Raw genomic sequence first — 17,016 nt, 5'->3', positions numbered from 1 at the left:
GTCTTGAAAAAAGAAGACTGAGTGGGATCTGATAAGTCTTCAAATAGGTTAAGGTCTGTTATAAAGAAGATGTCGATCAGTTGTTCTCCATGTCCGCTGAAGATAGGACAAGAAGTAATGCGCTTAATCTGCAGCAAGGGAGGTTTAGATTAGATATTAGGAAAAATTTTCCAACTATAAGGGTAGTTAAGCTCTGGAACAGGCTTCCAAGGGAGTCTGTGGAATTCCTATCACTAGAGGGTTGGTTGTTTTTTTTGTTTTGTTTTTTTTAAAAGAAGTTTGGCAACACCTGTCAGGGATGGTCTAGGTTTACTTGGTTCTGCCATAGCACAGCGGGCTGGAGTTGATGACTTGCTCAAGGTCCCTTCTAGCCCTACCTTTCTGTAATTCTGTAGAACGTAGATTCTCACATACCTATGAAAATACATATCAGAGTTGGCCTTTGAGCCCCCGATCTGTGGGAAATAGAAACATAAAGGAGTGGAATGGATTAAGATGAAATTTAAGATGCATCTGATCTTTCTGTGTATTTACAATCAGACTGCTTAATTTTGAATATGTATTTGGTTTTTTTACTACTTGGAATGTTTTTAGGTGAGTGAAGAGTAAAGCTTTATAAAGTAAGCATCAGATGAAAATAGAATGGTATATTTGTGAGTTCACTGGATTTGTGTTCTATACAGAGTTGTGTACATTTAATGATGCAAAGCATATCTTCACTATCATAGCATTGAAGATGTCACTTTTGGTCAGTGTTCACACTTCTGTCTCCTGATTCTAGGCCAAGTGTTTCATGGATTTCAAAGCTGGAGGTACATTATGTCATATTCTTGGTGCTGCTTACAAGTATAAGAATGAACAGGGCTGGTAAGTTTTTACTTGAATTTATGCACCTTCTGCATGAAACTAAACAAATAAAATGCCTATTCAAACTACTTGCAATTTAATACACTTTTTTGAAGAGTTGAGTGGGAAAGGGAGTTGAGAAGAGGAATAAATTTTTGTTTTCTAGTTGATGCTCTAGTTATCTAAAGATGAGAAATATTGTGAACTGTTGGATGGAGCTTCAGGGTGGGAGTCAATCTCCTGATTTTATAATCCTATTTTTGCCATTTATTTGCAGTGTAATATTGGCCAAATTACTGAATCTTGCTGTGCCTCAGTTTCCCCATCTGTAAAATGTGGATTATTCTTTCTTGTCTCCTAGGATATTGTTAGGAATAATTAATGTCTGCAAATACGAAGCACCACATAGATACTAATAAATAGAAAATGCTTTGTAACTGTTCATCTGTGTCATAAATAGAGAATGCAAGTTTAATAAAACCACTGCCTATATAAATATTGATGTGTTCAAAACTGTCCATTTGGAGTCTAGTGGTGGTTATCGTGTGTACATTATAATTCAAAAGTCTTTTCCCAAGAGGGAAGTTACATAATAAGTAAATTATTATCATTGAGAAAATTGCAAAATCTCCAATTGGGAACTAAAAATAGTCAATATAAAAGATCAATAACTCAGTTAAAAATAAGGCAGAAATTTTCCCTTCATTTATGTAGTTCTTTTTCAAATGCTGGGAAGACCTGTAAGTGTACCTGGATTAAGATTACCCCCACAAGCAAATCAAAAGGCAAGAATAAGCCATGTTTTAGTATTATTTTTGTAGGGTATATGGTGCTCTGCCCCTTAACTGCATTTGCAGGACATGAAAGAGTAAAAAGCTGCCATAAGTTAACTATCTGAAGTCCCTTCTTCCATTCCTACAATGCTAATACCCAGCCACAGATAACTGCTATCTGAGATATCTGAGCAATGTGTCTTTCAGGGACTTTGTGCTTCCTCTGACCCTCAATAGAAAAACACCTCAGCTAGCTCCCACACAGTAAATATTATTTTCTTTTTGGACAAACTTATTTCCCATTTACAGAAATCTGAATGAGAGCAAAACTCTGACATTTGGTCGCATCCTCTCTCCTCCCTCTCTTGCTGATCCCTCAAAACTAGCTGGTAGTGTCTTGTGTGTGTGTGTGTGTGTGTGTGTGTGTGTGTGGGTGTGCATGTGGATGGGGAAGGAAATGATATTTGAGAATTTAACATTGAGGATCAGATTTAGAGCCTGGAATGTTTCCTTCACTGACTTGACCAAATAATATGATGTGCCTGATGCATGATTCTTTGTTTTTCAATGGTATGCATTGTCGCTCTTGGTTAACCTGTTTGTGAATGATCTGTCTTATAGGAGAAGTACCTTTCCTGGTCATAATAGGTATGTCTGAAAAATGCACTTATCCAGTGCAGCTGGACGTACCTTATCATTGTAATTCAAACATGTTCTCTGAAACTGTTGCTCTAGACTTAGTTTCTAGAAATAATTAGTTAAACAAGAAGACAGGAGGACCTCCTAATGATCTTTTTAAAGTGATTTAAAAAAAATTCCCAATATAGTATATATTGCTGTTTATATGTTAAATAACATGATGAGTGCTTTTATGTGGAAGATTAAATAAAATTATGGTAAAAATTTGAATGTATGAACAAAGTGAAATGAATCCTTAGTGTTGACTTCAACCATGTTTGAAAATTTTGGTCTGTTAAAGCTAAGCACTTAAATAAGTGACCTGATTTATAGAGATGTTTAAGCCTTAACACATTGTGTTTTGAAAATGGTTGAAATAATAGTCTGAGTTTGAAAACTTGCTTGTGAACATGCAATTTCCTAATGCTTAACTTTGTCCCATTAATCTCAGTCAGAGCAGCTATTGAAGATCACATTTTGGCCAAAAGATTGTGAAATTGTGTCAATATGTGTATATTGGGGCAAGTTTTTTTAATCAAGGCAGTTAGAATAATAAGTTATAGATCATCAAGCCCACCCTCTACCAGTCCAGAAATGTTCCGTACACAACTTTTTAAGATTTCTTGTTCTGACAGTCACTGTGAGACTTCGAGATGACATTTATATTGACATGTAATATTGACATTTAAATGTAGAGAACTTTACGGTTGAAAGACAAGCATACAAAAATAAGTGATTGCCCGTAACTCCTTTGTTATGTTGGACATTACAACAAACTCAGTCCTCTGGAAAGAATCCCATCACACTGGCTGAAAATCGAAACCACTAGGGAAAGAAAACACATTTGCGAAAGGTTAACGTCTAGTGATGTGCACCTCTCTGGTATATTATAAAGATCCCCCCCATGTGGAGAACCATATATGCTGCAATACAGTACTTAAGGGCCTCGGATACATAAAGGTAAAGTGACAGGTTTCAGGGTAGCAGCCGTGTTAGTCTGTATCCGCAAAAAGAAAAGGAGTACTTGTGGCATCTTGGAGACTAACAAATTTATTTGAGCATAAGCTTTCATGAGCTACAGCTCACTTCATCGGATGCATTCAGTGGTAAAGTGGTAGCTGTAATGCCCTTGCTTAGATTAGTAAATTAACATAAAATTACATAAGATTGTGAGGTTATAAATATGTAGGTTAATGTGAGCTTTTGAAGTTGTAAAATTCAAACTTGCACATCAAGATGTGTAAAACTGAATTTAACGTCATTACATATTTACAAGCTGTAACAATCTCTCGGGTGTTTTACTGAAAATAAGTGGTATTCTATGTATTTGAAGTATACTGTCACTTACTACACTTTGCACACTAACAAGCACTTAATCGCTTTTATTGTGTGTAGTGCTATGCTTGGACAGAAAGTCATGCACCCCACCTAAGAATCTGATACTGAATTCTGTATCAGCATCTTTGTTTCTAATCCTTCTAGTTGCCAAAGTGAAGCTCACAACCAGTTACTGCAGATAACCACACTGCTAGCGTTTAACAAATTAATAGTGCAGGCTGAGTTGTTGGAGATCAGAAACTCCTGGAGTCTGTCAAATTGCAGACTTGTACCTAAATATATATCCTAACCTTTAAAATTATTTACAGCTGATGTCCAAATTCTTAGTATTGAGGTGGGCAAGTAAGTCATTTTAATTGAATGAATCCATCCCGTGACTTTAGAAAGAAGTCACATTACTATGTCTCTGCATCATTAGATTAATAACTTAACAATAGGCCAAGAATCAGATTCCAGTGTGAGGATGGATGTAATGCATTGTTTCAGTTACATCTACAATATGTATTCCATGAGTGGAATAGTGGTTTTTTTTCAGATGAGCCTAGTTCAAAAAAGCACAGTAGTGGATTTATTAAGATGTGCTGCGTGCTTCTGAGGTTAGAATGTAGACCTACAGCTGATTGTTCAACATAACCAATAGACTAGTGAATGCAACAGAAATATAAATAGAAAGCAGTGTTTAAAGACATGAACGTTGATTTGCCTGTGCTCCCAGTGCTGCTGTCTCTTGTCTACCATTGTGAACTTTGTCTCAATAAAAGTAATGACATTCTCAGCTGCTTTTAATTAATTGCTCTTGTCTGATCACTCCAGAGAGCGTAGAAATGTAGTTAATTGGCTACCTGTCTTACTCCAAGGTTTTGTTGCTAGTCATGTTGGATAATAGAACTTCAGCCTTGGATTTCATTGTGCATCTAAGAGTTTACAAATCAACTGCATTTTATTGATTGGGATTGACTGTTTCTTTTCTACTTAGTGGAGCAAGAGTAACATGGTTGAACCATTTCTATTGTGCTCTAAAACTCCATTAATAATTTATGTTCATGCATGTAGCTACTGTAAGAATCCATTCTCTGTTAATATTAAGTATACCAATGTAATTTACTAGAATGTGCAGACTTTTAAATATCACTTCTTGGTCAAAACCAAATATAAACAAGTCTAAAGATTCTTTGCTGTTGAAAATAGGCAAGTTGAAGTCTTTTTGATATCTTTCAATCATTTTCCTCATTTACAGGCGGAGGTTTGATCTGCAGAATCCATCGCGAATGGATCGAAATGTGGAGATGTTCATGAACATTGAAAAAACACTAGTGCAGGCAAGGCATTTTATAACCATTTTCTGTTCTGTGTCTGTGTATTTTCCACTCTTTTTGTGGAAATGACCTTCTAGTTTTTAGGTCCCATAGAGCTGTGACCTGCATAAGAATTCCAAACCTTGTATCTTTCTTGAATTTGTCTGAATATAACTTTTCTCTTTTTCAGTCTTATCTTCCTTTCTTCTCATTGAGAATCTCTGAAACTAGTTAGAGTGGATGACTGGGGGAATACTTAGTACAGAGAAACCTGGTAGTTAGGGTGGGAGAATAATTTTGAGCTTTAAAATTGTTAGACAACTATTTTTAAACTTTAAAATAAAATTGAGCATCTGTACAATCCAGTATCTTTAACAGGTTAAAACATTGTGCTTTAGAATTTAGGAAATGAAGTTATTAAAAAAAAAAAAAATTGTGAAACATAACTATTCTTGTAAAAGCCTGGCCACCTACGTTAAGGCAAAAAGTGAATTTACTGCTCTTGAAAGGTGCTGGGTTATTAGGGCAGGTGTAGAAGTACATTACAAGCAGCAGCAATAGAAACTTCAAAATTCCACCAATGTGCCTCAATCCTGACTTGGAGGGACCACTTCTAGGAGTGAGCAGATAATTAATTTTGTTCATCAAAGTCCACCCTTGGCTCATCTGAGACTGCCAGCAAGGGTGAAAGTTCCGTTTCGTTTCTGATGAGAATACCCCTCCACTAGTAAATGGACTGAAACTCCAACTCATTTTGTCTGAGCCACTGAACAGCTACCATACGATAGCAGCTCATTCCTGTCCAGAGTCAAATTTGAATAATTGACCTAAAGATGGAAAAGCTCTGTATTCCATTACTCATTCCTTGTCCTTGTGCCATTACAGTGATCTACTCACTTCCCCATCAGAGCAGGTCAATTTAAAATTAAGTTTATTACTGTGTCAGTGATTGTTTCCTATGATAATCTGTAGGGCCTAGGCCAGTACTTTTGCTTGTACTACTTTCAAGCTTCAGAGTAGCAGCCGTGTTAGTCTGTAGTCGCAAAAAGAAAAGGAGTGCTTCAAGCTGTACTTTTCAAGTATTTAGCAAAATCAGAAACAGGAAGGAAAGAACCCAAAAAGTGGCACTCTTCATTGACATTTTGGAATAAATTGTTTTGCTGTGATTTGATTAAAGATAGCTGAATAGTCACTTTATTTTAAAATAAACATTTAGTGTGGCTAAAACCACTGTTCTAGGTAATGTAGAAATCTGTAGACCCTAGTGCTGTAGGGTGAGATCCTAGTCGGGATGTGTCGAACATGGTATTTAGTTTTCTATTTACAGTAGCATGCTCAGGATTTGATCCAAAGCATAGTGAAGTTGAGAATCTTTCCATTTCTTCAATGGACCAAGAACATGCTGGTGCACAGAACTCGGGCGGGGTGAGCGGGGCAGCCACCCAGGGTGCGAAGCCACAGCGGCGGAAAAATGGGGTGGTGGTGGTGTCACAGGGTCACGTCTTCTCCTTCTGCCTTCCATTTAGCACAGGGGTTTTCAAACTGTGGTTAATGGGAGTCACTGGCCCACTCGGGCCCCTTGCTGTCCCTGCTGTCCTCTGCATAGCTGGATGTTCCCCAGGCAGAGCTCCATCCACCGCATTCTTGCCTGTCCCTCAATGGAGCCCAGCACTGGCCGGTGACATCCTCTGAAGCCATCCCCTACCTGCAGAGCCCAGCTGCCATGAGATGTTCCCCAAGGCACTCGCATGTTTCTGCCCTGGCACTACTGGAGCATCTCATGGCAGCTGGGCTCCGTGGGCAGGGACCAGCTCCGGGGTGGTGCCTGCCAGTGCCAGGCCCCTTTGAGGGAGAGGCATGTTGGAGAACATCTCTGAGCTGTGCTGCCCACCCTGCCCAGGGAGTGCCCATCTGTGCAGAGGTGGCCCAGCTCGAGGAACAGGGCAGAGAGGGATGCTGGGCAGCCGGCCAGTGCCCCAGCTCCCACCAGCTTCTGATCATTCAGCTCCTGGCAGGAGGCAACAGTTCTTAAACTGTAAGGCATGCCCCCACAGTTTGAAAACCTCTGTGCTAACTGGAAGGCAGAAATTGGGGGGCGGGGGGGAGGGCACATGACCCCATGTCCCCACCCAAACATCGCCTCTAGGGGGTGAAAATATGCTTGCTCGTCATGGGCACTAAAATGCCTAGTTAGGTTCTTCACAGGACCTTTGCATTAGTGTTTGTCAAGCAGTAATGTTTAATGCAGTAATTAATCGTTGATGGGTTCATGCCTTTCATCCACTAGTTTCTGATTTAAAGTTTTTTCTTTTCTCCTCTAGAATAATTGTCTGAGCAGACCAACAATCTACCTCATTCCAGATATCGAACTGAAGTTGGCTAATAAACTAAAGGACATTGTCAAACGTCACCAGGTAACAGATATGAAGTTTGTAGTAGCCTTGCATTTTTGCAGGTTAAGTTTTTGAAGCTGTTTTATAGAGGACAACTGTAGAGATATTACTTTAGAATTGAGTCTTCTAAAAATTAAGTAGTATAGAGGAGCAAGGGGCAACTGGTGGCCTGGGACTGCATCCATCTTTCCAGATCATTTTATTTGGCCTGCCAAGAGTTAACAGTTTCTTCTGCTGTGACATTTATTTTTATTTCTCAACTTTTTTGCTGTGATAAACATACTGAGAGTATAAAGCACATGTTTCGATGTGGAAGACTGATCACTGGGGGACTGACTGTGTGCTTCCTTGGGTTGCATGTATGCTGAATACAAGGAAATTCAGTATCTTGAAACATCAGGTCTGTATCCACTGCACCACAAGTAGTGGTGAGAAGTGGTGCATTGACAAACCCATGGCTGATACTTCTGTCTTCATTTTTTTTAACTTGTGATAAAATTACAAAGAAAAGTCTTTCATGAACAGTGGGAGCGTGACTATCTTTTTACTGAAAATGGACATAAGCCTCAGTTTCTATAGCACCAATTGCAATGCCGAGTATGACAGATATACCGCTAATCATCGATGTGCAATGCAAATGGAAAAGGCATTTCCACTCGATGAGAAAATGGTTAAAAAAGAAAAATCGAAATCATATAGCTTAATGTATAATTTTGCAAAGAGTTTGATATGCATGAACATGTGGAAGAAAAGTTAACCATAATTATGCTCAATTGTTCTTCATTTCTTTTGACGCTAGAGTACAGATGTGTCAGAATCAAGTCAGCTACTGATATATATCCAGACGGTTGACACCAGTTTTAACATGCATGAAGAGTTTATGAAGTTAGCCTCATTACACAGAACAAAAAAGGGCCCAGATATTTTTGGTGCAGTTCAGGAGGCTGTTGCAGATTTTCAAAAAGTTGCCTTCTCCTGTTACGGATGGACCACCTACTATGTGTAGATCAAAGGTCAGGTTTGCACATTTGTTGAAGCACAGTGAAGTGAATTGCCCAACACTGCACTGCATTATTCATCCAGAAGTCGCTGTATGGAACATCACTGAACTTTGATCGTGTCATGAATGTGGTCATGAAAGTTACAAACATAATTTGAGGTGGCAACAATAGTAAATTTGTGTCTTCTCAGTGAAGTGTATGTAAAGTATAGCGACTTGGAGCCATACGCTGAAGTATGATGGATGAATCATAATAAATGTCTTGAGAGATTATTGTATGCAATGTTGTTGTAGCTATGTTGGTTCCAGTATATTAGAGACACAAGTTGGATGAGGTAATATCTTTTGTCGGTGAGAGAGACAAGCTTTCGAGCTTACACAGAGGTTGGTCCAATTTAAAAAAAAAAAAAAAAATTACCTCACCCATTTTGTGTCTCTTGACAGATTATTTGCACTTTGAGGGGAGATTGACACCTTTTTGAAAAACACTGAAAGTTCTGATACTAGGGAATTTCAGGGAACAATGGAAGAGTCTGTTTTTCTGTAGTATGGCATTTTTGGCTGCTAAAACCTGACATTTGAATCTGCAATTGCAAGGCATGGACCAGATATGTTGGATGTCATTGCTCACCTGGGTGGTTTGAGTAAGCTTGAATTTTTTAAGACTCTCCTGTTGGGTTTGGATTTTGCCCACTTTACAATATGTGCTGCATTTGCATTGAAACAGCAAGCATGCAAGTCAGTGTTTAGCAGGTATACTACTGATGAAATGCTGCTGCTTAATTTCCACCAGTGTTTTAAGGATTTCGAAAGTCTTTGACCTCACCTCATCCTTTTTAATGATTCATTTGCATCTGTTGTCAATGAACACCAACTAGAACTGAGCAGACTGCAGGCTAATCCTTTCTCTTTTTTAAAGAAGGATGAAAGGGGCATTCAATTTTGGAAACTGGTTCCTAAATCCCATGTTCTGAGTCTGAGAAAGTGGTCACTGAACTTGTTCTATGTTTGAGGCTACTTATACTTGTGAAAGTAACTTTACTACATTGAATCATTTGAAGTCTAAGGAAGGAACCAACTGACTGATGAAACTCTTCCAGTTTATGATATAGATGTGCCCTTCTTAGTGCGCAAGCAGGCTCAAGCCGAGTTTCACTCTGACAGGAAAGGTACTATAATGGTGAAAAACAGCAGAGAAAAACATTAAGATATTTTTATTTTTTGTTTTCATTTATTAATCCCCATCCTCTTCTGGACACTGAAAAAAGTTAGTGAGTTAGGTTGAATCTTAAAAAAATTCAAGGTTGTGCTAAAAGGGACTTTTATGTTGAATAACACTTTGGTTTTACAGTGTTAATACAGGGTTAACTGTTTGTTAACATGTTATATTGTGGCAAACGTTTCTGAGTTACGCAATATATAACCTCTTTAAAAGAATGTTGGGCCCACCAAAGGGTTTTAATGGATTTTGTGGCCGTATTCTTAAAGTTACTCATCCCTGGTATAGAGAAGGGAGTGTTTTTGTGGCCATGCACACTTAGGTCTAGGGGGCTCTAGGTTCTATTTCTGGCTATATTATAGACTTGTGTGTTTTTAGCTAAGTCACTTAAATATCTCTCTGTTTCCCCATCTTTAAAATGGCAATTATACTTACCTTCTTTACTGGGGGGATGATGATTAACTCCTTCATGTATAAAAAGGAGTTTGAGATGTGAAACGGGCTATGTAAGTGTAAAGCAGTAAATTTGAGGAGTATGGGATTTACTTTGCCATCTGAACAGCCGTCTGGTGGTATCTCTCTCATACTCTGCTCTCATCTTAAATGTGTGTCTCTTCTCCCATGCATAGGTCTCCTAACTTTTTTCCCGTTGCAGATGGTAGCCTTGTCTGCTGAATGCTTTGATTTATTCACTGTTCTGTTTCCTGTAACTTAACCATATGCTCTCTACTGTCCTAGTATCTAATTCTGTAAAATATGTTTTGGAATACAGTTTGTGTGAAAAATGCTATACAACATTTCCATTTCTGTAAATGCATATCCGTCCACCTAAGAAAAATTCCATAGATTTTGAAGAGTCCAATTGTCCCTTGGGTGTGATTCTTTCTGCTGTATAGTGACTGAGGCTCTGTGTATTATGTTAGATAATCTTGATGTTTTTAATGCAGAGGAAAGGCAATTTTGTATTTATAGATACACCAGTCAAGCAATATGGCATCCTCAGTTAACAAATATCTAATTTAAAAAAAAACAGTAAACGGTTGAATATTATAATATTTAAGTGGACACTATCAACTTGAAAATACACACTTTCAGACAGACATGTTTATCTTTTACAGTTGCAAGTAACACCTAAAATTACTCTGACAAAGAAGTCAGTGAAAATAGAGTATCTTTTATAATTTACTATGAGCATTTGACGGAGCTTTGAATATTGTCAGTGTCATTGTTTTCTCTTTCATATTTGTCTTTTCCCTTGTTAAACAGATCCTTTTAAACATTAAAGGGAAAGCAGAACAGCCCTAATTTTTTTTTTTTTAAAGGAACTCTTAGGTTTGTTTAAAGTTCAGGACGTACTATTTAAAGGAGGCTCCTCCATCAGAAATCGGAATTTTTTTAGTCTATTTAAAAAAAAAAAAATCAAGTTGACAGTGTCCCTTTAAAATTACAGTTTGAATCAAAGTGTGTTTATATTTAAACACAGTTATGGGTATCTTCTCATAGGAATGTACACAATAGACTTGCATAGACTGAGATTTGAGAAAGAGAAGAATGAGGAAAGAAAAAGAGAAAAGCAGTGAGAGGAAAGAAAAGATTGAGGTGAGAAGGGCCAAGGCAATACCAGGTGGAGACAGGATGGTGTGCCAGAAGCAATCTTTCTTAAAATATAGAAAAGCATAGTTAGGGAAAAGAGGTAACCTCCAAAAGGTGAACAGTAACCTACATTTCTGATACCTTTAGAATATTGGAAGTAATAGGGTTGAGCATTTTAGGTTCGGGATCTTACTATATTATAACTAAAATGACCCATTAATGTTTCTGAAATAGAAAGTTTTTTCTGTTTGTAGGAGGAAGTTATTTCTGTATAGCTATGGATTCTCAAGCAGTGTTTCACTTTTTTCCATAGGGAACCGTCACTGATGAGAAGGCAAAGGCCACCCACCATATTTATCCTAATCCTACCTCACTGGATGATGGTAAATCATACAGAATTTGTCTATGAATCTTGTAACTAAAACACTTAACTGCTAAAGTGATGGTTGCTATACAAAACCACTAGGTACGAAGATGCACTCAGCTTAATATTGAGAGTTGTTCAGAAAGCAGTAACTTTCAAGATTTGACTTTAAATGGTTTGTAGTCCTAAATATCTGCGTCACAATATGGGGGAGTTGGGGTACAATGAGTGTTTTTTATAGATCTGGAACTATATTTTCTGGAAAGCATATGATGATGTAGGCCTTGATTGAGTGAAAGTCTGTGCTATTAGCATTAAGCGCTGGCAGTGTAAAGCTCAGTGCTATGTACAACAGATTATCACATTCTATGCTTCAGAACTTATAATCTAGAGGAGATGCAAAGGAAAATCAAGACTATGGAAAAGCCAAAGGAAAGAGTGGTATTAGATTACAAAATTTTTACGAATTGATGGTGTAAGCAGGGCTTGAGACTGAACCTACCATGGACCACCTCTCCCAGTGACTTCACCTTGATGATTTGGTTTTGCCCCTGATCTCTGGGTGGTAGAACTAATCCATACAAAAGTATGTATTTCAACTCGTATTCAATGGGATTGTGGCTAAAATAGCTCCACGTTGACACTTCCAGGACTAAGTATAAAAATGACACTGAAAACTAACTTGAGACAGGATTGATAGTATGTAAGAATAGGCAAAAAGGTTAAATGTTCTGCTTTTCTAAGAGTACCTCTTAAGAAACAGAGCTAGATCTGTGGTAGAGAACACTGGATCCAAAATAAAACACACAAGAATTAAAAACTACTTTGTATAGTTTCATAGGGATAGAAGTGTGGTTAGCATCCTTGCTTCCCGGTGCATGTGTTAAGCCACAAGCGGCAGTGAAAGCAATATCAATGAAAATTAATGAAATGAGTGGGTTAGATAAATCAAGACCATATTGCTGTTCTCATTGAGACTATTATCTGATGTTACATAGTTAATCTAGAAGCATTTTATCATGCTTGTATCGTACAACATCTAGCTAGCTATTAAAGAGCCTTACTTGTTAAGATAAGACAACAAAAAGTGCCTTTTTCAAATTTCATTGTCCAATTTAACTTTTTCTGTGGGACTGGATTTCCCTGATGCACCATATCACAAAGAAGAAAAGGAGTACTTGTGGCACCTTAGAGACTAACAAATTTATTTGAGCATAAGCTTTCGTGAGCTACAGCTCGCTTCATTGGATGCATCCGATGAAGTGAGCTGTAGCTCGCGAAAGCTTATGCTCAAATAAATTTGTTAGTCGCTAAGGTGCCACAAGTACTCCTTTTCTTTTTTGCGAATACAGACTAACACGGCTGCTACTCTGAAACATATCACAAAGAAAGCTGAAATAGTGTTATGCCCTGACACCTCATTTCCACTAGATGGGAGTGTTTAGCGCTGTGTAGACTGCAGCATGTTGTGTTTTATCCTTCGGCGTCCCTTATTAAATGTGTTTTGCATTCCCAGGGACATAATGCTGGTTCATAACTACCTCATTTATGTTCAGAAGCTCTCTTTAATCCATTTGTTTCCTGAATAGGGATGAGCGCAGTTTGACATCTGTGGCGAATTTGCAACTATATTCTTAGATAGAGATACATGGCTCTGTTTAAGTCCTGACTTTACTGAGCTTCAGGGACAGCTTGACTGCAATAGAGCCATGAACTCAAGAAATACTGTTGCATAGTTCAGACTCTGAATCTAATCTACATTTAAAAAATTAATTTGGGTAGTGTTCTCCAAATTTCTAAATGCCTCTCCCCCTTCTCCAATGCCATGGGGCAGGGTGGGGTGTGGAATGAATATTTTAAGACACCGTTTAGAAACAGCTAGCATCATTCAGAAAAACCACTATTGACTCTGTAATGCCAGATACCTATCTAATTGTATTGGAACCATGCTCACGCTCTTACTGCAAGATAAGCAAAAACTCATTTTCATTGTCCCTGGTTTGGTCAGTATCCACGCACCAATTGTCATTACAGTCTTAGTAATAGCGTTCTGCATGAAGGAAACTAGAACTGGATTACTAGTCTCACTAGGTAGGCATTGCCTTACAAGTTCTGCTAAGTTAGCACACTTTTTTCCTAAAAGTTATGCCTTAGGAATTATTTTGAGGATGTTCTATGGCCTGTATAATACAGGAGGTCAAATAGATGATCACAATGGTCCCCTCTTGCTTTAGAATCTATGAATTTTCCCTTGTGTAAGGCTAGTATTTCCGACTTCAAAACCATCTTCCTGAAAAAGGAGCATTTTTAAGGATTGTATCTGGTACACTTTATCTGGAAGTTTAATTCCTGTGAAACAGGCTGATGGGTGTAAATCAAACTAGGGGAATGAGTGACTGGCTATTCAGAGCTCTGACAAGAAAAACCTGTGGAGGGAAAGGGTTGGGCTTCAAACCTTACAGTAGTTAGAACAGATATATTTGTCCTGGGGAACTAGACTTCCTGGCTTTCTCCACCTTACTTCTGCCTCTTAAGCAGCCCCTTACTGAACCTTGTACTGCAGGAGCTGTACTATGCTCCATACCAGGTTCTCAGCCTGGTAAGTTAGAATTAGAAACTAGCAGCAGGCAGGGAGAGATGACCAGCTAGAATCGGGGGAGAGGGGGAAGGCTGGGAGAGGGAGAGTTTTCAAGGGCAAGCAAGTCTTAACCCAGCTCTACTTCCCATCAGCCAGAAATCCTCCCCCTCTTCTAGTACAATGCCTTCAAGTGACCACTTTCAAGCCTTTACACACTGACCAGTCACCAGGGTGCTAAAAGTCTGGGGATTAGCCAGTGATCTCAGGGTTCAAGTCTGCAGTGTCAGCAATGGAGACTTAAACTCTTCAAGTGGGTTTATTCTTGTGGACAAATTGGCAGTGGGTCCATTTATGAATCTATAGGGGTCTAGAAGGAATACAATACGCCTTCTTCTCTTTTTTTTTTTTTTTTTTTTTTTTAACAGACTGTTTAAATTGTAGTGTGGCAACAAGGCTGCTCAGATGCCCTATGTTTGCAGCAGCTCTATTCTTTACCTATCTCACTCTGCTACTCAGGACTGCGGATCTTGCATTTCTAATGGCCCACTGCAGATCTTGTCCAAAGGCCAGAAGTAGGGTTTTTAGGACAGATGAGAGTCCAAACAAAAGCTAATGATATCTTGCTGCTTACCCTGAGCACACTGTAACTCGATTAAAAAAATGTATCTTAAAAAACAGTCTGCAGCTTCCCTGCCTCCTTTGACATTTGGTAGAGGTACCCGAAATAAATCCTGCTCTTATTATGACAGAGCCACTCTGCTTGAGTTAGCTTACTATCTCAATCTGACTTTTTTTTTCATTTTGCAGATGAATGGTTGAGACCTGTGATGAAGAAAGATAAGCAGGTGTTGGTGCACTGGGGCTTTTACCCAGACAGGTAAAGAAAGGAGGAGGGGAGAGAACCTTCATCTCTAAATCCTGAAAAAGCTTATTAAAAAAGAGAAGTGTTAAATCTTAGAAGTTTGAAATTGCAGATGATTAAATCCATCATCTCATACAGATGAACTGTTCCTCTTACTTTAGCGGGTCTTATTTCTCCTGATGTCAAATCACCTTCTGCTCTGCAGCTGTGATTACGCTTAGTGAACTTGCACATTGTTTTTCAGAACAAAATGGTGACATCCCAGCTTAGTGTGGTCTGTACTTGTGCTCTTTTTTTCTAGTCCTTCAGAATAATGCCACAGGGTCAGGCCCGTTGGTTTTATGTAAAAGAAAAGTTTAAACACCCCCCTCCCCACCACACACACACACTTTTCACCATTTTGCACACCATCTGATTGGATTGTTTTGGGGGGGTTTTAATGACTGTACAACACAGACTAGAATCCCCAACACACAGAGCATTGGACTCATGCTGTATGGGCTCCTAGTGACTTAGTAATTTTTGCAGTACCCAGGACTAGAGAAAAGAGATTTTGTTCATTCTAATAATACTTGAAAGTTATATTGGCATAGCTGTGTGTGTCGGTGTTACTAAAATGCACCCCTAATTAACAGAGCTATGCTGACAAAATCTCCAGTTTAGGTACAGTTATGTTAATATAGATAATGCAGTTCAGAGAGGTGGTGGTCCTACACCAACAGAAAAACTTCTGTCAATATAGGCTGTGTCTCCTGTAGAGGGCTATGCCAGTATGATCCATAATGTAGACATAGCCTAAGATTAAAATCTACACAGTAATGCAGCTGCTCAGTGTGATACTGCCAGTGATTATGGACTGGTGATATGGCACCTTTTCCTTCAATGTCTGTGATAGACCTGGTAATTTACCCTGAATCTCCTGAGTCCCAGTCCAGTGCCTTTTCATAGAATCGTAAGACAGTCCAGTCCCCTGCACTCAAGGCAGGCTAAGTATTATCTAGAGCAGTGGTTCTTAACCTGTGGTGCATGCATCCCCTGGGGGTGCGAAATCCCTTTCTTGGGGTGTGAGACATGCCAGGCTTTTTTTAGAAGGTAAATCATCAAAAACACAAATTAAGCACAGGCACTTAAGTACAACTACTTTGTTTCATCAAACCTATGTATTTATTAACATTATACATTTTTAAACTATTCCTGTAATATACAAACAAAAAATATATCTAGGTTCAAAGAACTGACCTACTTCAAAGATATTTTTGATAAGGGGTGCGAGAACATATTCTGGTTTTTGATAAGTGCTGCGAGAACATATTTTGAGAACCAAAGGGGTGCAGGCTTCAGTAAAGGTTAAGAACTACTGATCTAGAGTCTAGACAGTCCCTGACAGGTGTTTGTCTAACCTGCTCTCAAAAATCTCCAGTGATGGAGATTCTACAACCTCCCTAGGCAATTTATTCCAGTGCTTAGCCACCCTGACAGAAGTCTTTCCTAATGTCCAACCTAAACCTCCCTTGCTGCAATTTTAAGCCCATTGCTTCTTGTCTTATCCTCAGAGGTTAAAAAGAACAATTTTTCTCCCTCCTCCTTGTAAGAACCTTTTATGAACTTGAAAACTGTTATGTCCCCTCTCAATCTTTTCTTCTCCAGACTAAAGGCCTATTTTTATTATTATTATTTTTTTCAATCTTCCCTCATAGGTCATGATTTCTAGACCTTCTTTTTTGTTGTTGTTCTCTGGACTTCCTGCAATTTGTCCACATCTTTCCTGAAATATGGTGCCCAGAACTGGACACAATAATCCAGTTGAGTCCCAATCAGCACAGAATAGAGCAGAGCCATTACTACTTGTGTCTTGCTTACAATATTCCTGCTAATGCATCCTGGGATGAGGTTTGCTTTTTTTGGCACAGTGTGACACTGTTGACTCATATTTATTTTGTGATCCACTATGATATCGAGATCTTTCTGCAATACTCCTTCCTAGGCAGTCATATCCCATTTGTATGTGTCACTGACTAATCCCATTTTGTATTTTCATAGATCATAAACCCAGAAGAGCCCCTTAGATCATCTAGTC

At 38.6% G+C, this 17,016-nt stretch overlaps 1 protein-coding gene across 1 annotated transcript in view; it reads left to right on the top strand.

Moving 5' to 3' along the window:
* The window catches only part of SMARCC1 (SWI/SNF related, matrix associated, actin dependent regulator of chromatin subfamily c member 1), a 188,956-nt gene that overhangs the window by 20,832 nt on the left and 151,108 nt on the right, over nucleotides 1-17,016 (top strand). The window contains 5 exon segments of the mRNA XM_038389503.2: nucleotides 782-867; nucleotides 4,873-4,954; nucleotides 7,252-7,344; nucleotides 11,449-11,518; nucleotides 14,885-14,954. Of these exon segments, the coding sequence (XP_038245431.2) occupies nucleotides 782-867; nucleotides 4,873-4,954; nucleotides 7,252-7,344; nucleotides 11,449-11,518; nucleotides 14,885-14,954 (401 nt within the window).

Source organism: Dermochelys coriacea, chromosome 2, assembly GCF_009764565.3.
Source record: "Dermochelys coriacea isolate rDerCor1 chromosome 2, rDerCor1.pri.v4, whole genome shotgun sequence".
In the NCBI taxonomy this organism is placed as follows: domain Eukaryota; kingdom Metazoa; phylum Chordata; order Testudines; family Dermochelyidae; genus Dermochelys; species Dermochelys coriacea.
Note: the sequence above shows the minus strand (reverse complement) of the source record. Positions and strands in the feature narration are given on the sequence as shown.